Genomic DNA, 24,552 nt, shown 5'->3' on the forward strand with positions numbered 1-24,552 from the left:
CCGTATACGTGTGTTTCACAAGGACAAGGTTCAGCTGCGACCACACCCCGCCTTCCTCCCTAAAGTGGTATCGGCCTTCCATATCAATCAAGACATCTTCCTTCCAGTCTTCTTCCCGAAGCTGCACTCGTTGCGCCGGGAACAGCAGCTGCACTCCCTAGATGTCCACAGGGCTCTCGCCCTTTATATCGAACGAACAAAGCCCTTTCGAAAGACACCCCAACTCTTTGTAGTGGTGGCAGAACGAATGAAAGGGGGCCTGCCGGTCTCCTCAACAGAGAAGTTCATCTTGGGTGTCGTCTTGCAGTCCCGTGGCCTGCTTTGACTTAGGCTCACATTCCGACTAGCAACCTCACCTGCCCATGTCTACTAGGGCTCCAAGCTTCGTCTGCCACCTTCCTGGCCCATGTATCCCATCCAGGAGATATGTCGAGCAGCTAACCTGGTCCTCGGTCTAACACCTTTGCATCACATTACGCATTGTTACAACATTTCCAGAGATGATGCGGCATTTTGGCTCAGCAGTTATACATTCTGCGACATCTCACTCCGACCCCACCACCTACGTAATGCTTGGGAGTCACCTAATTGGAATCGACATGAGCAAGCACTCAAAGAAGAAAAGACGGTTACTCACCTTTGTAACTGTTGTTCTTCGAGATGTGTTGCTCATATTCATTCCAAACCCGCCATCCTTCCCCTCTGTCAGAGTAGCCCGCAAGAAGGAACTGAGGTGCCGTTGGGTCAGAAGGGGTATATATCCAGCGCCATAGCGGCGCCACTCCAGGGGGCGACCCAGCCAACCCACCGAGAGTTGCTAAGGTAAAAATCTTCAGAGGATCATGAACGTGGCGCGCGCACACCTAATTGGAATGGATATGAACAACACATCTCGAAGAACAACAGTTACAAAGGTGAGTAACCTGTCTTTTCCTGGTCCCCGAGGTCCTCCCGGGGTGGAGGGTGGTGGAGTGGGGGTGAGGTGAACTGCAACGTGTAGCCCCTGGAAATGATGCTGAGGATCCACTGGTCTGACGTTATATGGGATCACTGCACTCGGAACACAGATAAACAGTTGCAGAACACAAATTTTATTAACTGGGGGGCATCCGTGGCAACAGGCCCAGTGGCACCCCGCAAAGAGTCAAAACCGCCTCTTCCCCTGCCTCTTGCCCTTCGAGGGGCCTGGTCGCGGGGCTGAGCTTGACTGATGCTGAGACCTGTGTCTCTGCTCCCTCGGTCGCTTAGGAGGGGTTCATATCTACCCCTAGTGAGGGGAGCAGAGGTCTGCGGCCTAGTTTTGTCCTTCGGTGGAGGGACATATAGGCCCAGAATTTGCAGGGTGGTACGTTAGTCTTTCATCCCATGCAGGCGAACATCGGTTTGGTCCAGAAACAGTGCTTTCCCGTCAAAGGAAGGTCCTGCATCAGAGACTGAGACTCTGCAGACAGACCAGACAGGAGAAGCCACGATGCCCTTCGCATGGATATGGCAGATGCCATAGAATGGGCTGCCCGTGTCTGCCGCGTCCGAGGTGGCTTGGAGGGCTGCTTTTGCCACTGCTGCCCCTTCCTCCACCAGAGCCTTGAACTCTTTTTTTGTCCTGCTCTGGGAGAAGAGGCCTGAACTTCGGTACAGACCCCCACACGTTAAAATCATAGCGGCTCAACGGGGCTTGGTGATTGGCCACCCAAAGTTGAAAGCTCGCAGATGAATAAACTTTCCTGCCAAATGAATCAAGTCTCTTGGCATCTTTGTTCTTGGGGGTGGGTGCAGGCTGGCCGTGGTGATCCTGATGGTTGACTGACTCCACCACCAGGGAGTTAGGTGCTGGGTGAGAGTACAGGTACTCATGTTAGCTGGAACAAAGTACTTAGCTGGAACAAAGTACTTTTTTTCTGCTTTCTTGGAGATAGGCACCAAAGAAGCTGGGGTCTGCCACAGGGCAGTCAATATGTTGGCCACACCTTGGTGAAGGGATAAGGCCACACGGCCCGGTGCCAAGGAGGACAGAACATTGAAAAGGGTGTCCGGCTCCTCCATCTCCTCAGCCTGAAGTTAGAGATTTGAGGCTACCCTTTTGAGGAGCTCCTGGTGAGCTTTAAGTCCTCTTGTACAACGGACGGAGGTTCTGCTATGGTCTCCTCCGGTGCTGGCGAGGGGGCCGGTCCGGCTACCAGGGCATCGGGAGGTGCCGCTAGTTCAACTCCCAAGACCGAGTCTGGGCCCAGTGCCGCTGGTTTGGTGCCTGTCGACTTCTGACTCTGTCGAGGGGGGGACACCGAATGGGTCTGGGATGTCCCAGCTATCGAGTTGGGTCTCGCCTGGGCAGGCAATTGCAGCCACGGAGCCCATTGACACCATTGGCCCTGCCACGGAACCCCTTGTCACTGACTGGCTTGGGTGCCGAGCGCTGCAGGCTGCTCTGGGGGCCTGGAGCAACTCGGGGACAAGCGGCTGGGTGCCGAGGCTAAGGTCGCTGTTGACTGCATGGTGCCGTAGGAGTGACGGGAGTGTCTATGGTTGTGCCGGTGCCGACCTCGAGATCTGGACCTTGATGACGATGAGGAGCAGTACTCGACCGAAGTGCTGCTCTCATAGTCATCCTGGCGATCGTAGCTTTGACGCTTCGGTGCCAGTAACATCCAAGGAGAGCTCCGTCTATGGTGTCTAGCGGAGCGGGCACTGAAGCCCGAGCATCCATACCGATGGCGTCGGGATCTGCTCCTGTAGCTCCTATCCGAAGAGGAGCATCGACGCCGCTTGTCTTGGTGCCTTGCGCTCCCGATGGGGAGTGGAGGACCTTCGAGGCTCCCACGCAGGCGAGTCAGCCAGTCTGATCGGAGGAGCGGAGGACTGATGCGAGCTATGTGAGGACCTCGGCGAATGGGGCGTACGGTCCTCGGGGCGTGGGCTGTCTCTTGTTGGGGAGGGCTGGTGTGCTCCCAACAGTGGCTTCCCTCAGGACCGGGGACCCATCTCAGGCGGCGCACCCGGCACGGGGAGGGAAAGGATGTCACGTGCGACCTCTGCAGCCTCCAGCGTCAACAGCATTCTCACCATGGTAGAGGCACGCGCAGACGGGAACAGACTACTCCGCTCGGTGCGAGTCGGAGGTCTGGGTCCCGGGGAGGGGGATCGTGGGCTGCCCAACGTGGGTCCAGCCTCACCCCTGTCCTTTTGTCGGCGCCGCTGAGTCTTCCCTTGCTTCTTACCAGGTGAGCAGTGCTGACTGGTGGAGGGTGCCTCGCTCTGCACCGAGGATAAGGCACCTGGTGCCGAGTCCAATCGGCATGCCGGTGCCGGGGCCAACGCAGATTCCATCAGCAGGGCCTGGAGCTGGATCTCTCTCTCACATTTCATTCGAGGCTTGAACGACCGACAGATCTTACAGCGATCAGTTACATGAGTCTCACGCAAGGAGCAAAGATACTGAGTGTGCGGGTCGCTTCTTGGCATAGAACTGGGACAGGAGTCGCACGACTTGAAGCCTGGGGCGTGGGGCATGCCCCGCACCAGACAACAAACTAAAGAAGTTATCCAACTAAGGAGATGAGTACTACTAAGGCTACTAGAAGGCCTACAGAAAGGCTGGAGCACAAAGTTCCGACTACCTTCACTGGTGGCAAGAAGGAACTGAGGGTGGGGGGAGTGCGCAGCTCCCCTTATAGCGCGCTATAGAGGCGCCACTCCAGGGGTCACAGCGGTGTTCCCCCGCTATGTGTACTGCTAAGGGAAAAACTTCCGGCACCGGTGCACATGGCGAGCACACACACCTACTGTGGAATACACAGGAGCAATCACTCAAAGAAGAATAGCTAGTTCCACATTGTTCTTCAAACCTCAGATCATTTGAAATGCAGCTGTGCATTTGAGATACTATATGACTGTAGTGCATTTTGCACTGCCTGCATCTAACATCAGGACAGGAGAAGAGGACAAGACTGTCCCTAGCTTATATGAATAAAAAAAAAAGGCAAGACACACCCACCCACTATCAATGCAACAAGAAGGGAGAACAGTAGCTGGGGCCAAGAGAGAAGATGCAATGAAACCCTTCTGTACCCAAACACGTATTCACACACAAAAAAGTGAAAGAGCGCGCCTCAATCATCCAGTAGATCAATTTGGCACATTAGCCAGGAGGAAGCAGATCGTGAGTGTTTTTGACCACAAACTCCATCCCTCCCGATTTGCAACCATCCTTGGACCAGTGACACGTGCATAACCATCCCTGGACCAGTGACACATGCATAACCATCCCTTGGACCAGTGACAGGTGCATAACCATCCCTGGACCAGTGACACATGCATAACCATCCCCGGACCAGTGACAGGTACATAGGCAGCCAAGTCATTGGAAATAAGCAAGGAGGAAGCCAGTGGAAAAAATGAATGGGGCCACTCTGGTATCACCTTGGGGTCAAGGGCATGCTCTGTACCCCCAAACCTTACCTCCCTTTTCACGAATTCACACACAAAAAAGTGAAAGAGCGTGCCTCAATCATCCAAAAGATTAGGGTTTGGCAACCTTTCAGAAGTGTTGTGCCGATTGTTCATTTAGTCTCTCTGATTTAAGGTTTCGCATGCCAGTAATACATTTTAATATTTTTAGAAGGTCTCTTTCTATAAATCTATAATATATAACTAAACTATTGTTGTATATAAAGTAAATAAGGTTTTTAAAATGCTTAAGAAGCTTCATTTAAAATTAAATTAAAATGCAGAACCCTCCAGTCACCTGCAATAGGTCAATTTGGCACATTAGCCAGGAGGAAGCAGAATGGTGAGCATTTTCGACCACAAACCCTGTCCCTCCTGATTCGCAACCCCATGGACCAGGCGGCAGCAAGTTCTGAGCAGGAGCCCAGATGGTTACGTTGCGCGGCAGAAACTGCAACTAGTTGCAAAACAGGAGGGTTGCTCAACGTGTCGTCACACCGGCCCTGTGTAAACCCACAGGTATCTGCTTTATATTCACAGATAGCCTCATTTTGGGGGATTGCAGATTGGATGAGGATACCCATTTTGTATCCACGCAGGGCTCTAGTGATCTGTTCACTTCACCAACTTCATTACTTTTGTGAAATGTCACCTAAGTCATGTGATGTTGTTTATACTGACATTCAATGGGACTTGCATTCCTTAATTTACTTTGGTCCGGATCCACAAAAGGACTCATTTTACCGCTTGTCTACACACAAAGGATGTACTGATTAACTAGTTAATGGATGTTCACCTTGTCGGAGAAAAACTCAGTTCTCGCTTTTTCTTTGGGTGCAGCAAAATCAAATACTTTATTATTTCTCCAGTAATTACAATGGAGGGAGAGAGTGTCCTAGGACACAGGGTCGCCCCAGTCCCAGACAGGTCTCTCAACTGGTAAACAATTACAGCAAGCATTTATACTTTTGTTACAGACAATAACTAGCAATAATACAGACAATAATGAGCAACAACTGCATTTTGTTTATACATAAGCCATCCTGTTATCTTGTGTTTCTCACTTCTAGAAGACACCAGTCTGCATATTTGGTTATCAAGTTGCAAGGTCGTAATAACTTTTTACACAGTTCTTGTCCTCTCGCCTCACACTATCCTTGCTTCTACAAGTCTCACGTCATTAGAGTTACAGTGTGGCCTGACTTGCTAACTATTAGCTTGACTCTTGCTAACTGACTGACATGCAGAGGTGTAGCGAGCGCCCTCCGTACCCTCTGACCGGAGGGGGCCCCGCAAGGAAGGGGGCCCCTAAAAGTGGCAAAAAAAAATGTAAGGTATAACTAGGTAAGTGACATTTATTGACGCTATTGCACAATCCATGTCGGTTTTACTGACAAAACCGTGAAGTCATTATGATACATCATAATGCTATTGGCTACATCAGTTGTCTGTCGGTCAGTTTTGAATTTTAGTTGGACCCATTCAAAGAATGTGTATTTGCGTTCATAATGGCGGTCGGCAGATAAATGTTATTAATTTAGTTGTTTAATTTTTTATCGTTTGAAACTATTCGTTTCCAATGCAGAAGTGTGCTTTGTGATGTCTAAGAGAACGTATAAGAGCGGAGCTAGTAAACGAAAGGCAGCAAAAGATGCCGAGAAGGAACTTGAGAAAATTCCAAAGTTGTCAACGTATTTTGCACTGCAATCCAACGTACAGGTACAGGCACATGAAACGGACAGCACTAGCAGCGACTAATCGTATCCAGAAGTGCTTCAAGTGAGGTCGAAGGTGAAGCCAGTTGTTCTACCAAACAAACTGTGACAGATATTCCAGCTGCTGATGGGAAAGAAGTATCTGAATCTGAACCACTGACTGATGATCCAGGAGATTGGCCGTCTATAATATCGGACAGGCAAGTGTGTGACATTGTTGCACGTGGCCCACCGCAGCAGAATGAAACTTATGAATTTCCATTTAACGAGGAAAGACGGAGGTTCATAAGTATTCATTTCTATCGAACCATGGTAAATGGCGAGAAAATAAGACGTTCATGGTTAATGTACTCAGTTCAGAAAGATGCCATTTTTTGTTTTTGTTGTAAATTATTTGGCACTGGCGACATACCGCTAGGTCGTGGAACATCTGCTTGGAAAGCACTGTCAAAAAGACTTCAGCAGCATGAAACAGGCAAAGGTCATCAAGACTGTATGGTGAAATGGTTTGACATTCGGTCAGGCATAGTAAACCGTACATATATTGACCAACTCGAATTGCAGGCTTTTCTGAAAGAAAGAGATTTCTGGAGAAATGTTGTCAAACGCATGGTTGATGGCATTATTTTCTTGTCCGAAAGAAACTTGGCATTTCGAGGAAGGAAGTAATGAAAAGCTCGGCGATCCTTCGAATGGCAACTTTTTGGGACTGTTTGAATTGCTTGCAAAGTATGATACTGTCCTCAGCGAACTTTTACAGAGGATTAAGAAGGCAGAGACACATGTTCAGTACCTCAGTCCACAGATCCAAAACGAGCTGATTCAACTTGTTGCCAGTAACATTCAAGAGGCCAACATAGCGCAGCTTAGAAAAGCAAAATATTATTCAGTTATTTTGGACTGTACTCCCGACGTGTCACATGAAGAACAGATGTCTGTGGTGTTACGCTTTGTTGAATGCAACGGTGAAGATGGTGGAATATTCGTGAAGCGTTTGTTGGTTTTCTTAATGTTCATGATACAACTAGCGAGGGCTTATTGGAAGCGTTTCTTGAAAAGACAAACAACTTAGGAATAGACATTGCTGACATGAGAGGCCAAACTTATGATAACGGCGCAAATATGAGAGGAAAGAATAAAGGAGTTCAAGCCCGCATGCTAGAAATAAATGACCGTGCCTTGTATGTACCATGTGGAGCTCACACTTGGAATCTTGTGATCTCAGACGCAGCAAAGTCATCGAAATATGCCGTTGACTTTTTCGGTCTGATTAACAGAATATACGTTATCTTTTCTTAGTCACCTTCATGTTGGGATATACTTCAAGAACATATGCCAATATCTGTTAAAGGGTTATCGGACACTCGTTGGGAGTCGAGAATTGATGCTGTGAAGCCATTGCGTTATCACCTTGAAGAATTGTGCAATGCTTTGTCATCTTTGCGAGAATATGCGCTCGAAAAGAAAGATGGCAATACAGCAACAGAAGCCGGTGCGCTTTTAGACCATGTTACTACGTGGCCTTTTGTTCTGACTGTGTACACGTGGTACGATATACTATTTCACGTCAATAAAACCAGCAAATTAATTCAGTCACCAGATGTGTCAATTGACGTACTGCAGGCAGAAGTCGGTGCTACAATGAAGTTTTTGGAAGACTATCAAAATACAGGATATAACTCTGTGGTCACAAATGCACGTGAAATAGCAGAGCATATGGGTATTGAGCAGGTGTTTCCAGAAACCAGGGTGCGACGTAAGAAAAGAATGTTTGATTACGAATGTGTTGATGATTCAAGTCGTCTTTCTGCTGAAGAAAAATTCAAATCGCAGTTCTTTCTTGTTCTCACTGATCAGGCCATATCTTCTGTTTCGTCGTGATTTGACCAACTCGTGGAGTGGTATAAGTTGTTTGGATTTCTGTACAACGCTAACAGCCTGAAGCAGTGTCACAGAGAAAATGAACTGGAGAATCACAGCAAAAATTTTGAAAGAAAAATGGGAGACATTGATGCCAACTAACCCATAATGGAATTGAATCGTTTTATTTATGTCATCGAGAAAGAGAGAGGACCTGTCACGGCAAACAATTTTTTAACATACATATACAAGAGCAGCCTTCAGGAGATATATCCGAATCTTTGCATTTGTATCATAATTCTTCTGACCACACCAGTTACTGTCGCCGGTGCTGAAAGGAGCTTCAGCAGAATGAAACTGATCAAGAATATCCTGCGCTCAACCATGACAGATGACAGGCTTTCTGCGCTTGCAGTTATCTCAGTCAAAAACAAGATTGCCAGATCTCTGGACTATGACGCATTGATTAACCAATTTGCAGAGAACAAGGCTTGAAAGAAGCGCTTTGCGTAAATACGGAATACATGTACACTGTAGGCCTATGTATACATTATATGAACCCTGTATATTGTATAAAATAAATACCGCATTCCAGTTTATGCATTGTAAGGGGCCCCGGACATATGTTCGGAGGGGGCCACGTTCTTTGTTGCTACGGCCCTGCTGACATGCATTAAAATCCCCTTCAAATCCTTGTTAATTCTTTCCCTGCTTCCACAACCTTGTGTGAACACTTCTTGTATCAGTTTCAGAGTGCCCTAAATAGATTTAGCGTCAATCAATTCCTTATCGACTTCAGCTAAATGGAGATAGAGCGCTATGAAGCTGATTTATGATTTCAGGTTTTGTGCATCAGCTTATTTAAATTGGTGCAACTCTCCTGTGTTGTCAACTCTTGAACCAATTTAAGAATGACCCCGTAAGAGAGTTGCCCCAGATTTACTAAATCAGAGCACAAGCCATGTGTGGAAAAGACATTAGGCACATTTGAAAATCCCATCCTGTTTAGATGACAGAATCACTGTGAACACAATAACAGCAAATGGAAATTAATTAATTTGCTGCACAAGTGTTTGGACAAATTGTGATTATGGTTTTTCCTGATATTAGGAGGTGACTGTAGATTTTTCAAAAATATGCTAATTAATCTGGCAGTTTCTGAATATTGCTTACTGCTAAAGGCCAGATTCTTTTCTGGTATAACCCTATTAGAGTCAATGGGGTTTTATGAGTAGAGAATTTGCCTCTGATCTCTGTGGCCCTCTGAATAGAAATGAAACAAACCAGGGCTGTGTTTTCAAGGATAAGTCACTGGTAAAGCTGTGTTGATTGGAGCCGTATTTAAAAACAGTTTCTGGTGTTTTGTGTAGTGTAGACATGGCCGTTCTTTCACTCTTAGCTCACACAAATCCTGCTGGGTGCTATTTGGGTATTTGTATGAAAAAAATCTGCATTTAGTCACCACTTCCAAACTAAGGCAAGCCCTGGGTGTTTTGTTTTTCAGATTTCTTTTTCCCGAGGGCGAATCCCTGGATGGTGGCGCTGAGTGTGATCCTGGTGGTTTTGTTTGGTTTCATTGGCCTCACTGTTTATCAGTTTAAAACGAAAGGTAAATATCAGAGGGAGAAATATACTGTAAATAAAGGTTTTTTTCTAATAAATAAATAAGGGCAATTTAGGGATTTAGCACGAAAAGAACGTGTGATCTGCTGATCTGGTCTTAAATAAAGAAGAAGAATAGATGTGAATTTATTGATAGAGGGTGGGGGCAGAGGTGCAGAGGAGAGAATAGAAGGAAGAAGAGTCTCAGACAATAGAACTGAATCGGATCATAGCAGATACATCTCTGTTCTGCTTGGTCCTCCATCCCCCTCTCTTCCCAGTTCTCGGGTAGCTATTGCTTTCTGTCTCTGGTCCCATTTGAGAGAAGGTTCTGCAAAGCCTAGCCTCTCCTATTTCACCTCATCTCCCTCTCTCTCTCTCTCCCTCTCTTTTTTGCTAGTAAAATGTAATGCGCCTCGACATTACAGTGATGGGCCGTATTGACATGCCCCTGTCATAAATCAGTAAGTAAACACATTTGTTCCTCAGTTAGAAAAAAAAAATACCATGGTCACATAACTCAGACACAGCTGTCCGGTCCCTGCTGAACTTCATCCATAACGAATAACAGCCCAAATTCCAAATAAATTGGACTTTTCCCTCCAAGCTCCTAATGAATTTTGTACCTATAGGATGTAGCCTTTTAACTCTGTTTCCTGAAGCAAGGTGATGAGAATAATTTAATTTATATTTATTTCTGTACTTTTCAGGGAAACTTAATGAAGAAATTGGTAAGTTTCAATTTCTCTTTTCCACAAATCGAATTTTTGACCATTGTACACAATTGTACATAGGCTTCTTGGAGAGACAGAAGGGAGGAGAGTCTCAGACAATAGAACTGAACCATATAATCGGATCAGAGCAGATACATCTGTGTTCTGGTTGGTCCTTCATCCCCCTCTCTTCCCAGTTCTCAGGTGGTTATCACTCTCTGTGTCTGGTTCCACTTGAGACAAGGTTCTGCAAAGCCTAGCTTCTCAGATTTGTACTCCATCTCTTTTTTGCTAACAAAATGTATTGCACCTCAATGTTACAGTGATAGGCCCAATACAAATGCCTCAGTGATAAATCAGTAAATAAACACATTTCTTCCTCAGTTAGGAAAAAAAATCATATCAACTGTCACATAAATCAGACACAGCTGCCATGCTCTGGCTTCACTTCATCCATAAAGCACGGAGCAGGCCCTGTAGGAATAAGGTCACTTGAGCCCAGATGATTTTTTGTCTCTTCCTGAATGGGAAGGGGCTGGGTCCCAGGACAGGGTGTATTACCCCAAAGTTTATAAAACTAGATTAAGTCTAAACTAGATAAACTTCACACCAAAATGTTATTGGGGGGATTTTTGTGGGGAAGCAATAGAAAAAAGGAAGTTGATTAGAAACAATCATCCAGCCTTAACTTTGTATTGATGATCAAGAGAAATTACATATAAGGGAAGGAAAGCTCCTAACAATTTTGATATCTATTTCTGTTTCTGTTTTAGTGAAAAGAGATCTAGAAATTGATCAGTGTCATTTTCTTCCCTCAGAAAAAATGTTTGTACACAATTGGATTCCCCTGTAGGAGTGTATTAGAGTCATTGGTGGGTTAGGTGACCTAGTGGTTAACACACTTAGTGCCCCCTCCCAGTGGCAAATCTTTCAGTTCTGGCCATCTTTTAATCAGAGGGGCAGGGAGGTGGGTTTGTTTAGTCTGGAGAAGAGAGGACTGGGGGGGACATGACAACAGTTTTCAAGTTTGTGAAAAATTGTTACAAGAAGGTGGGAGGTAAATTGTTCTCATTAACCTCTGAGGATAGGACAAGAAGCAAGGGGCTTAAATTGCAGTGAGGAAGGTTTTGGTTGGACATTAGGAAAAACTTCCCAAGAGGCAGAGTAGGGAATAAATGGAATAAAGGAGGATGTAGAATCTCCTTCATTGGAGCTTTTTAAGAGCAGGTTAGACAAACACCTGTCAGGGTAGTCTAGAATAGCTAATACTTAGTCCTGCCACAAGTGCGGAGGATTGGACTTTCAGACTAATGATTGTATGAGTGTAATAGAATCACAGAGTTTAAGACCAGAAAGAATGACTGGATCCTCTTGTCCAGTGTTCCAAAACCTGTGGGGTGTGCCCTGCTAGGAGTGCACGGAGGAATGTTTGGGGGACGGGGTCCATGGCAGGGCCCTAGCCAGCCCCCATGGGGCATGGAGAGGTAGTGCCACCCAGCCCCTCTCTACTCCAGCTCCGACCCCACCCAAGCTTCGCTCGGTCCCCTGTTCCACCCCCAGCCCAGGTCTGGCCCCAGCTGCATCTCCACTCCACTCCCTGCTCTGCCCCAGCCCATGACATGCTCGACCCACTAGCCCAGCTCCTGCCCCAGCCACAGCTCCACTTTCCCCCCAGCCCAGCTCCCACCCCAATTGCAGCTCCACTCCCCCACCTGCCCTGCATCCAGCCCAACTCTGCCTTCAATCCCTCGCCACCCCCAGCCCAGCTCCACTTCTATTTCCAGCTCCTCCCTTATATAATAATCTCTCAGGCCTAACTGTCATATTGATGATAAAGAGGAAGCACGCGGATTGAGCTTCCCGGCACTCACTGCTCCAGCCCAGCATGGGAGGGGGGAATGGCATGTCAACGCGCAAAGCTGCCTCCCCGCCAGGGCCGGCTCTAGGAACCAGCCTACCAAGCACGTGCTTGGGGCGGCACCTTGGGAGGGGGCGGCAATCGGGGTTTGGTTTTGTTGTTTTTTGGTTTGGACAGGCAGCGCTGGGGGGGGGCGGGAACTTGGGAGACGCGGCCGCTTGGGGGGGGGCGGGAACTTGGGAGACGCGGCCGCTTGGGGGGGGGGGCAGGAACTTGGGAGACGCGGCCGCTGGGGGGGGCGGGAACTTGGGCGGTGCGACGCGGCGCTGGGGGGCGGGGACTTGGGCGGCACGACGTGACGCTCGGGGGGTGGGGACTTGGGAGGCGCGAATGGCGCTCGGGGGGGCGGGGACTTGGGCGCTGCGACACGACGCTCAGGGAGGGGCAGGGCGGCGCTCTTTTTTTTTTTTGCTTGGGGCGGCAGAAATGTTAGAGCCGGCCCTGCTCCCCGCCAGTGCCAGGCTACGCTGGTAATGCAGGGGCTTTAGTGGCTGCAGCCCACGGGACCAGGCTAAGGCGGCCCCGCAAAAAGATCTGCATTTTTGGCAGTCCAGAGATCTTTTTGCAGGGCCCCCCACTTCCCTGGGGCCCTGGGCTGCAGCCCCTAAAGCCCCTTTCTTAATCCAGCCCTGAGCCAGGTGCAAGGCAGGGTCCCTGCTAGCCCCTTTGGGGAGAGGGGAGGGAGCCCCACCCAGCCCCCAGCCCAGATCCAATCCCATCTACAGCTGCACTCTGCCCCCAAACCCCCTGCCAAGCTCCCGCTCCTGCCACAGTTCCAGTCCTCCCCGGCTCTGGCTCCAGGCCAGTTCCTACCAAATTCCCTCTCCTCCCCCAGGCCAGCTCTGCCTGTAGCCCCAGCTCCTCCCCTATCCCCAGTTCTGCACCCAGCTCTGCCTTCAGCCCAAGCTCCTCTGCTGAGCCAACTGGGCAGCAATGGAAGGGGGAGCAGACAGATTCCATTACTGCCAGGGGTGTGTGATCGGAAAAGCTTGGGCACCACTGGTCTTGTCTGAGTTCCTGAAGAAGAGATTGAATAGAAGTAACCTGCCTTAACTGTCATAGTGAAGATAAAGAGAAATAAAACTTCAGAAAAGCAAAACATCTAACAAACATTTTGTGTCTGTTTAATTTTTAGGCAAACGAGATATAGAAATTGGTAAGTGTCATTATCCTTCCTCTGACAAGGATTTTTTTTTTTTGTAATTGGATCTTCATGTGGCAGTTTGTTTAAATGTTGTGGAGTTCACTGTAAAATGTAACTTCTACAATTTGTTGTAATATGAAACCTCTCTTTTTGTTTACTTCCTTTTTATTATTATTATTTTGTGGAAGGGTCAGTGTAATTGTGTAAAATGTGGGGAACCACTAAAGTGGAGAGATTTCACACCAAAAGCTAATTTGAAAAACTGATATGCAATAGAGTCACAGAGTTTAAGACCAGAAGGTACCACTGGATCCTCTTATCTGATGTCCTGAAGAAGATGTTGATTTCTCTTAGCCTTTTCTGTCGTACTGATGATAAAGAGAAATAAAACATAAGAAAAGGGAAATGCCTAAAAAAATACTATTTCTTTCTCTTTCATTTTCAGAGAAACGAGATAACGAGATAAGTAAGTGTCATTGTCCTACCTCTGAAAAGAAACTTTTTTCATACCAGTTTAGAGTCTCTGTTTATTTAATTGTGGTGGGGTTGTTTGCTTTTAAATTTAAATTTTAAAATTATTGCAATAGGAAACATTTTTTGTTTGTTTGTTTGCTTTTTTATCATCATCATGATCATCATCATTCTTTGGGGGTTTGTTTGTTAATGTAACTTTATAAAATGTGGGGAAAGATTAAACTGGATGAATTTCACACCAAAAGCTAATTTGAAAAATTGATGAGTAATACTGTAGTAAAGTAGGTAATGGCCAAAAAAATATTGCCCAGGAGGAATTGTGTGAAGGCACTGGTGGACTATCAGCACCTGAGATGAGTATCTTCCCTCCACACTGCAAAGTGGGCATGTAACCAACCTGAATTAAAGTGGTACTTGGGCTACAGCCTATACTCAAAGTCTTGCCAGCACCACCAAACTTGAGTCAGAGTTTTTGTGCTTGCGCATTAAACAGGTTGGGGCAACAGCCAGATAAGATCCTGAGCTAACCCTGCAGTGAAGAACCACCCTGGGAGAGAAACACTCATGCAACCCAGTGCAGGTTCTGATGAACTTAGAACTTTCTCTTTCCCTCAGTGTGTTAGTTTGTACAATATTGAATCATGCAATACATGTTCAGATCTGCTCTCCTCTCTAATTATGTCGCTGGTTTTAGGGTGGAGAAGATCCGTGGCACCTATAGAAGAAGGTAATTAAAGATCATATTTTATCAATGTCCAAATCTCTGTTCCCATGAGGTAATGTGCCTCTTTTTCCTTGTATATGGGAGTGTACTTGATAGTTCAGGATAGACCTCCCCAGCACCCTTCATTTCACGGTGCATCACAAGGTGAGGTTGGGTTTGTGCCTATGTCCTACTACACCATAATGAATGTATAGCATATTGCATCTACTCTTCCCGCCTCTTCACGGCTTGCATATGCACTGCACCCTGCAGAGATCTGTGATAGCAGCTGCCACTCAATGTATAGAACCAGTAGGACATGCACTTCCACAGCCACTTCTCCAGGGCGAGTTTGTTCTGTCTCCCTGTGCTGATGTCCAATCTCCAGCGTTCCTTTGTTTCTTCCTTCATCTTTTCCCCTGTAAAGAAAGCCAGGAGCTCTGCAGTTACCCCACACTGACGGGGTGAGCAGAGACTGTGTCTGTGTGAGACCCTTGCTCCTGTCTCAAGCAGAGGAACAGAACCTTGATCACAGACAAGGGCTCCACTGGCTCCATTATATAGATCTGAGAAGCTCCTGTGATCAGTGCTGTGAGTTTGTCTCTTTTTTTTTCTCCTGTCTCCATCCACCACGACCCCAGCATGCTCCTGCGTCTGGTAAACAGGACGTCAAGTCAGCCTCCCCATCCCTAGCATGACCCTCTCCCTCTTTCCACCAGCCACCTATTCTGTACCTCCTCCCTAGTGGCGGATTTGCCACTGGGACAATGGGGCCTGTGCCCAGGGGTTCCAGAAAAATGGGTGTCTCTGTGCCCCAACCTGCTCTGCCTGCCCACTGCTCCTGCCAGAGAGTGGGGTCAAGGCTCGGGTGCTTGCCCCACTCCCCCATCTGCCCAGCACTCCAGCCAGGGAATGGCGTCAGGGTGCGGGGTCTTGCCCTGCTCTGCAGCTGGAGCACCAGGTGGGCAGGGCAGAGTAGGGCACACCCCCATGGCCCAGCCCTAATTCCCCAGCAGGAGTGTGTGTGGGTGTGGGGGGTTCTACAGGCAGAAGGGGTGGGGAGGGGCCCTTACTTGCTATGGCCCACGGCCCCACAAAACCTTCATTTGTCCTGGCTCCCCACACACTCATAGCTTCTACCATGAACCTGCTTCCCTTGTTTAGCCCCTCAGTCTCCCAGGATAACGTACTTTTGTGCTGTGACTGCTGCTCAGCAGTGACATTCTCGGCGGGTTCAATCCTGGTACCATGTGGCCTGTTGCTGTCCCAGCTGTGACATTTCAGAGCAGGCAGGGTGCAGTGGGGAGGCCTCATAGCAAAGTCCAGCACAGCAGGGGCAGCTGGGACACAGAGATTTAATGGGGGAGGGGAGCTCTGTTAATGTTCACTGAGTTTTACCATCTGCTGGGGCTCCCAGAGTCTCTAGTCCCCTCCCTGGGGAGATGTGGGGGAAGGAAGGGAGAGATTCTGAGTCTCAGGCCTGGCCCAGCTGTTCCTGTCGCTGACACATCTCTGCCAGGGGAGTGACTCTCCCCAGCACTGTGCTGAGATCTCATAGCTGATGGGTAAATCCTGGAGGAAGGAGATTCCTTGAGTCACTCCCCAGCTGGGGCAGATTCTGTCACTGATGCCATCAAACCCTGCCCCAGGACTGAGCTCTGCCCCTAACACTCAGATTCTCTCTTCCCCCAGCGAATGTGACTCTGGATCCAGACACGGCTCATCCCCAACTCGTCCTGTCTGAGGATCAGAAAAGTGTGAGACGGGAAGACAGATGCCAGGATCTGCCCGACAACCCTGAGAGATTTGACATTTGGGGCTGTGTGCTGGGCTGTGAAGGATTCACCTCGGGGAGACATTGCTGGGAGGTGGAGGTGGGGGATGGGCGATACTGGGCTATGGGGGTGGCCAGAGAGTCTGTGAGCAGGAAGGGAGAGATCACCCGTAGCCCTGAGGGGGGGATCTGGGCTGTGGAGCGGTGGGGGGATCAATTCCAGGCTCTCAGCTCCCCTGTGATCCCCCTGCCCCTGAGCCGGGCCCCCAGCAGGATCCGGGTTTGTCTGGACTGTGACCAGGGGCAGGTGACATTTATTGATGCTGGTGACGAGGCCCCGATCTTCACTTTCCCGCCGGGCTCCGTCCCTGGGGAGAGAATCCGACCCTGGCTCTGGGTGGGGCCAGAATCCCAGCTCCGACTGTGTCCCTGAGACACGCAGCTGAGGGGGGGGGAACCGGAAATCAGCCTCTCTAGCCTCATGTACCCCAGTCTCTATGACCTTGGAGGACTCCCATCTACCCAGCTTCTGGCTCCTCATCTCTATGACCTGTGGAAGCCCCTCCCCCTCCCTGCAGCACCAGAGGGGCCCTGCGGGGCAGAGTGGGGGCTGGGCAGGGGCAGAACTAACAGCTGGGCAGGGGACAGGCGGAGGTGGGGGTGGCAGGGACACAGCATGAATCAATCAGGGTTTGGGGGGGTTGGGGAGAAGCAGCAGCAGCCAGGGGCGTTTTGTACAGATCTGTGTCCTTAGATCTCATTGGCGGCTCCCAGCCAGGGATCAGCATGAGGGGAAGGGACAAGATCAGGGAAGGAATAGAGCAGCTGAGGGGGATGATCTGTGACAGGGAGGAGAGAGACAGGGAAATAAACAGGGATGGGAAGTGAGGCTAGAACAATAATGAATAGAAAAGGACAGTATGGAAGGAAAGGGAACATGAGCGGGACGGGGAGGTTTATTACATATTACTGAAAGTGAGTCTGTAACTCATTAATTCCCTATATTAATTCCTGGCCATTGGTGCTATTTTAGTGCCATTAAGAAAACTGTTCTCAGTAGCTGGGGATCTCCTTGCCATGCTGTGGTTATTAAAGCTCCTTCTCAGATCCTTTTACTTTGCTACTTTCCAGCTACTTACTGTAAATAAAACATAAACAATTCTTCATGTTTGTTCCACTTTACTGTCCCAGCTGCAGGTGCCTGGGGCAAAGTCCTGGGATTTGCTTCCTGAGTTGGTTGTGTTCCCCCAGCCCTCACAGGAAATATTGTGCCTCTAGGAGGAGAGTTTGGGTTTTACTGTGATATGTCACTCTCCAGCCTGTGCTCTGTCTCTGTCCTGTGCACACCCACATCAATCAGGAATTGCTCAGCTGTGCTCTGCGCATTGGACGCTGGTTGCACAGGTTGTGAGCAGTGGTGAGCTGCAGCCGGTTCGCGGCAACCGGTTGTTAAATTTAGAAACCATTTTAGAACCGGTTGTAAAGGGCTTTTAAATTTAACAAAAGCTCCAGCAGCTCCCTGCCCTGCCCTGCCCCTGGCCCCAGGCCACCTGGCTCCAGCTCTACTTCTGCCTCCTCCTCTGAAGGCTCCCACTCCGGGCTTCCTGCCAATCAGCTGTTAGTGTGGGAAGCCTTGGAGGGCTGAGAAGGAAGCAGCAGCTTCCTGCAGGTGAGCTGGGGGGGCACAAGGAGGGATCTAGGCGCCACATGTCCCTGGCCCCGACCGCGACTCCGGGCCGGCCCCCAACCCCAACTGTGTCCAGGCGGCACACTCCAGGCCAGGCCCCGGTTCCGACCCAACTCCAGCCGGCGCGGCTCCGGGCCGGCCCCCGGCTCTGACCCTGACCCCGACTCTGGCCGGGCGGGCAACGCGGCTCCAGGCTGGTCCCCGGCCCTGGCCCTGGCCCTGACTCTGGCCAGCCAGGCGGCGTGGCTCTGGGCTGGCTCCGACTCCAGCTGGCCGGGCAGCGTGGCTCTGGGTCGGCCCCCAACTCCAGCCGGGCAGCGCGGCTCTGGGTCAGCCCCTGGCTCCGATCCCGACTCCGGCCGGGTGGCGCAGCTCCTGGCTGGACCCCAACGCCGACCTGGACCCCGACTCCGGGCCGGCCAGCAACTCCGGCCCCCAGCTCTGGGTTGGGCCCCAGCCCCAGGCCAGCCCCCAGTCCCCGACTCTGGCCCGACGCTCAACTGTGGCCTGACCAGTGGCTCTGGGCTGGCCCCCAGTCCCGACTGCAGGCCAGCCCCCGATTTCAGGCTGGACAGTGGCTCTGGCCCGGCCCCCAACTCCAGCCCAACACCCGCGGCTCCCAGCCCCGACTCTGGGTGGCACGGCCCCCATCTCCAGGCAGCGTGGTAAGGGGAGCAGGGAGAGGGTGTTGGGTAGAGGGCAGGGGGGTGGATTAGGGTCAGGACTGGGGGCGGTCAGAGGGCAGGGAACAGGGGAATTGAATGGGGGCAAGGGTCCTGGGGGGGCAGTCAGGAAGGACCAGGGGTTGGATGGGGTGATGGGAGGCAGTCAGGGACAGAGGTTCCAGGGGCAGTTGGGACAGAGAGAAGGGGTGGTAGGATGGGGCAGGGGTCCCAGGGGGCCATCAGAAATAAGACGAGGGGTTGGATGAGGCAGGGGGAAGTTAGGGGACAGGGAAGGGGGGTGGATAGGGCAGGGGTCCCGGGGGGTGGGGGGGCACGACCCCCTCGTGGGGTGAGGAGGAGGGAACTGGTTGTTACTATTTTGGCAGCTCATCACTGTGTGTAACCATGAGCAGGAATTGGCCTTTGTTCTCATTCCCATCTCAAATCACACTCATTCCAGGCTTCCCCAGCATTTTCCCCTTGGGAAAGAAGGTAGTTTGTGTTGGGGCAGAAAAATGAGGACTAACTCCACGATTATTTAGCTTTCAGTTTTTGGAATGAGACTCCAAAGTAATCAAATGTGAGGTACTTTTCTGATGGATTGAACTGCTAGAGACCCAGCAAATGGACAGAGCCCTGGCTTAGCCTGTTCAGCCAGTCTTTCTATTGTAGCCTGCTAAGACATGGATTTAAAATCCTTGAGGGAAAGAGGAGGGAGAAACCTAGAACATTCTGTGTTGAGCTTCCTCCAGTCCTTTTGCAACCCCTGTGCTGCTGCCATTGTGCTTCTTCCCCTTGGGGGCGGGCCCATGTCACATGATGCTACCCCCCCTACCCAGCACCCCTCTGACCCCCTACACCCAGTGCCACACCACCCAGAGAGCTCCACAAATCCCTGTACCCAGTGCCCTCCCTCAGACCACTATGCCCAGCACACCCCCACCCACCCAGAGGCCCCCACACAGATCCCTTCACTGCCCAGTGCCCCCCACACCCCACCGCCACCGCCACAACTGCACAATGCCCCACACAGACCCCCCACATTTCCCAGCACCCCAACACAGATCTTCACCACTGCACAGCCCCCAATACACACAGATCTACCCACCCCCCAAAGCCCAGTGCCTCCAAACCCCCCCACTCCCCAGCACCCCAAAACACACAAACCTTCCCCACTACTGAGCACCTCCCCATGGCCTCTAGAGACCTACTCTCCCACACCCAGACCCCAAATCCTCAATAACCGGCCCTGATAGGAAGCGAGGGGCCAGACCCAGCTGTGTGGATGGGTTAGAGCCTGGGGTCCATAATGGACCCCTTCCCAGTATGGGCCTGGTGCCACAGTGCCATTGGCATCATGTGCAAACCACAGTTTTTCAAAGGCTTATGATGTGGCCAAATTTAGACACAATTTTCCCAGGGCTGGCTAAAAGCACATCAGCCTTGACACACAGGCTACGCCCTCACCCAGTTTTGAGTCCCTGCTCTGAAACACGGGGAGACTAGAGCTTCTCAAAGAAAGGGTACGTCTACACTACAGGATTATTCCGATTTTACAGAAACCGGTTTTGTAAAACAGATTGTATAAAGTCGAGTGCACGGGGGCCACACAACACACATTAATTCGGTGGTGTGCATCCATGGTCCGAGGCTAGCGTCGATTTCCGGAGCATTGCACTGTGGATAGCTATCCCGTAGCTATCCCATAGTTCCTGCAGTCTCCCCCACCCCTTGGAATTCTGGGTTGAGGTACCAGTGCCTGATGGGGCAAAAATCATTGTCGCGGGTGGTTCTGGGTACAGCCTCACCCCTCCCTCCGTGAAAGCAGCAGACAACCGTTTCGCGCCTTTTTTCCTGGGTGAACTGTGCAGACACCATAGCACAGCAAGCATGGACCCTGCTCAGCTCAATACTGCAATCGTGGACGTTTTAAACACCTCGAGCATTCTCATGCAGTCTATGCTGAACCAGGACCTGCAAAGCCTGGCGAGGAGGAGGCAGCTACGGCAGCGCGGCGATGAGAGTGATGAGGACATGGACACAGAATTCTCTCAAACCGCGGGCCCCTGCGCTTTGGAGATCCTGCTGGTAATGGGGCAGGTTCTAGCCATTGAACACCGATTTTGGGCCCAGGAAATAAGCACAGCCTGCTGGGACCGCATAGTTTTGCAGGTGTGGGACGATTCGCAGTGGCTGCAAAACTTTTGCATGCGTAAGGGCACTTTCATGGAACTTTGTGACTTGCTTTCCCCTGCCCTGAAACTCCATAATACCAAGATGAGAACAGCCCGCACAGTGGAGAAGCGAGTGGCGATAGCCCTGTGGAAGCTTGCAACGCCAGACAGCTACCGGACAGTCGGGAATCAATTTGGAGTTGGAAAATCTTCTGTGAGGGCTACTGTGATGCAAGTAGCCAAAGCAATCATTAAGCTGCTGCTACGAAAGGTTGTGACTCTGGGAAACGTGCAGGCCATAGTGGATGGCTTTGCTGCAATGGGATTCCCTAACTGTGGTGGGGCGATAGATGGAACCCATATCCCTATCTTGGCACCGGAGCACCAGGGCACCCAGTATGTAAACCGCAAGGGGTACTTTTCAATGGTGCTGCAAGCACTGGTGGATCACAAGGGAATGTTTCACCAACATCCACGTGGGATGGCTGGGAAGGGTTCATGACGCTTGCGTCTTCAGGAGCACTGCTCTGTTTAAACGGCTGCAGCAAGGGAATTACTTCCCAGACCAGAAAATAACAGTTGGGGATGTTGAAATGCCTGTCATTATCCTGGGGGACCCAGCCTACCCCTTGATGCCATGGCTCATGAAGCCATACACAGGCATCCTGGACAGTGGTCAGGAGCTGTTCAACTACAGGCTGAGCAAGTGCAGAATGGTGGTAGAATGTGCCTTTGGCCATTTAAAGGCGCGCTGGCGCACATTACCGACTCGCTCAGACCTCAGCCAAACCAATGTCCCCTATGTTATTGCTGCTTGCTGTATTCTCCACAATCTCTGTGAGAGTAAGGGGGAGACCTTTATGGCGGGGTGGGAGGCTGAGGCAAATCACCTGGCTGCTGATTATGCGCAGCCCGACACCAGGGAGATTAGAAGAGCACACCAGGAAGCGGTGCGCCTCAGAGAAGCTTTGAAAATGAGCTTCATCACTGGCCAGGGTAGGGTGTGACTGCTGTGTTTGTTTCCCCTTGATGAACCCCCACCCCCCTTGATTGACTCATTCCCTGTAAGCAACCCACCCTCCCCCTTCGATTACAGTTTGCTTAAGGAAATAAAGTCACTATCGTTTAAAAATCATGTATTCTTTATTAATTCATTATAAAAAGAGGGAGAGAACTGACAAGGTAGCCCGGGTGTGGTTTGGGAGGAGATAAGGAGGGAAGGAAAAGGCCACTAAAAAAATTTCACAGTAATGACAGCCTTTTGGTTGGGCTGTCCACGGGGGTGGAGTGGGCGGGTGCATGGAGCCTCCCCCCACACGTTCTTACACGTCTGGGTGAGGAGGATGTGGAACATGGTGAGGGGTGAGGGTGGTTATACAGGGGCTGCAGCGGCACTCTGTGATCCTGCTGCCATTCCTGAAGCTCCACCAGATGCCGGAGCATGTCAGTTTGATCACGCAGCAGCCACAGAGTTGCATCCCACCACCGCTGATCTTCCTGCCACCACCTGTGATCTTCCTGCTGCCAACTCTCATCTTAAGCGTCCCTCCTGTCCTCACATTCACTGGCCTCTTTCCTGTAATTTGATACCACCTCCTTCCACTCATTCAGATGAGCTCTTTCCTTGCGGGTTACTTCCATGATATCCAAGAACATTTCATCTCGTGTCTTCTTTTTCCTCCGCCTTATCTGAGCTAGCCTTTGGGATGGAGTAGGGAGGCTTGAAAAATTTGCAGCTGCATGAGGGAGGGAAAAAAGGGAGAGAAGTATTTAAAAAGATACATTTTACGGAACAATTGTTATGCTCTTTCACAGTGAACAACATTATTCACCTTACATAGCACATGTGATTTCACTACAAGGTCGCATTTTTCATCTTAATATTAAGTGCCTGTGGCTCTGGTGTTACAGATCTCACAGACGCAGGTCTGGGCATCAGAATTCAGCTTGCATGCGGCCATGGTAAGCCACTGTCTTTCGGCTTCTGCAGCCTTCATATATACAGTGCTTTACCTCTCCCCCCACCGCATGGCTGGTATCATGAAAGCTCACTGCTAATCACCCCCCTTCCGCCCCCCCACCCACCGCGTGGCTGGTAGCTGGGAAGATCCCTGCTTGCAAAACAGCTCATCGCTATTTCACTCCTCCCCTCCCCCGGCTTGGCTACGTGCAAGGAAGGATTTTTTTAAGCAGCAGGCCACGAACCCAGTAGGAAAATGGGCATCTCTGTCCCCTTAATTAAATTCCTGATTTTCAACCAGGTTACCCTGAACGATATCACTCTGCTGAGGATAACACAGCGAGATAAAGAACGGATGTTTCTTGAATGCCAGCAAACATCGGGACCATACGCAGCTATGCTTTGTCATGCAGTGATACCGGATTACTTGTTACATGCATGGCGTGGTAAAGTGTCCTACCATGGTGGACGGAACAAGGCTGCCATGCCCAGAAACCTTCTGCAAAGGCTTCTGGAGTACCTACAGGAGCGCTTCATCGAGATGTCCCTGGAGGATTTCCGCTCAATCCCCAGACATGTTAACAAACTTTTCTAAGTAACTTTATTGGCCGCGAATGCATCCCAAGTCCTCAGGGCAAATCAATCATTAAAAAATGCTTGCTTTTAAACCATGTTTTATATTTACAAAGGTACACTCACCAGTGGCCGCTTCCATGGCTTCACCGTCTGGGCTAGTGGCTTGGGAGGGCTGGTAGGGTAATTCCATCTGGGTCAGAAAAAGCTCCTGGTTGTTGGGGCTAATGGAGTGCTGTGTGCTCTCTGCAAGCTCATCCTCCTCTTCTTCCTCGTCATCTTCCCCGTCTGCAGAATCCTCAGCCATGGCTGAGATTACAACCCCCACCTCAGAATCCACGGACAGGGGTGGGGTAGTTGTGGCGCAGCCCCTTAAAATTGCATGCAGCTCAGCGTAGAAGCGGCATGTTTTTGGCCCTGCAGCGGACCTTCCGTTTGCTTCTTTGGTTTTCTGGTAGGCTTGTCTGAGCTCCTTAACTTTCACTCTGCACTGCACTGAGTCCCTGCTGTGGCCTTTTTCCATCATAGCCTTGGAAATTTTTTCAAATACTTTTTCATTTAGTTTTTTGGAACGCAGTTCTGTTAGCACTGAATCCTCTCCCCATACAGTGATCAGATCCAGTACCTCCCGTGCAGTCCATGCTGGAGCTCTTTTTCGATTCTCAGAAGACTGCATTGTTACATGTGCTGAGGAGCTCTGCGTGGTCACCTGTGCTGATGAGCTCTCCATGCTGGGCAAGCAGGAAATGAAATTCAAAAGTTCGCGGGGCTTTTCCTGTCTACCTGGCCAGTGCATCCGAATTCAGATTGCTGTCCAGAGCGGTCACAATGGTGCACTGTGGGATACCACCCGGAGGCCAATACCATCGATTTGCGGCCACACTAACCCTAATCCGATATGGTAATACCGATTTCAGCGCTACTCCTCTTGTCGGGGAGGAGTACAGAAACCGGTTTAAAGAGCCCTTTATATCAATATAAAGGGGCTCATAGTGTGGACGGGTGCGGCGTTAAATCGGTTTAATGCTGCTACAATCGGATTAAACGCGTAGTGTAGACCAGGCCCAAAAAGTCATAACATTTTAGCTTGAGCCCTTAGCCTCATTTTTGGAAATGGCTGAACTGTTTTGGCTGAAATTTCTCCCAA

The 24,552-nt window shown here is 50.2% G+C and overlaps 1 protein-coding gene and 1 pseudogene across 1 annotated transcript; one reads left to right on the forward strand and one right to left on the reverse strand.

The window, feature by feature from the left end:
* Window positions 1-24,552, reverse strand: part of LOC123346658 — a 93,736-nt pseudogene that overhangs the window by 23,166 nt on the left and 46,018 nt on the right.
* Window positions 9,526-17,491, forward strand: LOC123346120 (butyrophilin subfamily 1 member A1-like). Its single transcript, XM_044983347.1, has 6 exons — window positions 9,526-9,627; window positions 10,331-10,351; window positions 13,387-13,407; window positions 13,841-13,861; window positions 14,564-14,596; window positions 16,265-17,491. Exons 1-6 carry the CDS (start codon window positions 9,552-9,554, stop codon window positions 16,777-16,779), a joined length of 687 nt encoding a protein of 228 aa, XP_044839282.1. The 5' UTR covers window positions 9,526-9,551; the 3' UTR covers window positions 16,780-17,491.

This window comes from Mauremys mutica, chromosome 12 (genome assembly GCF_020497125.1).
Source record: "Mauremys mutica isolate MM-2020 ecotype Southern chromosome 12, ASM2049712v1, whole genome shotgun sequence".
NCBI lineage: Eukaryota > Metazoa > Chordata > Testudines > Geoemydidae > Mauremys > Mauremys mutica.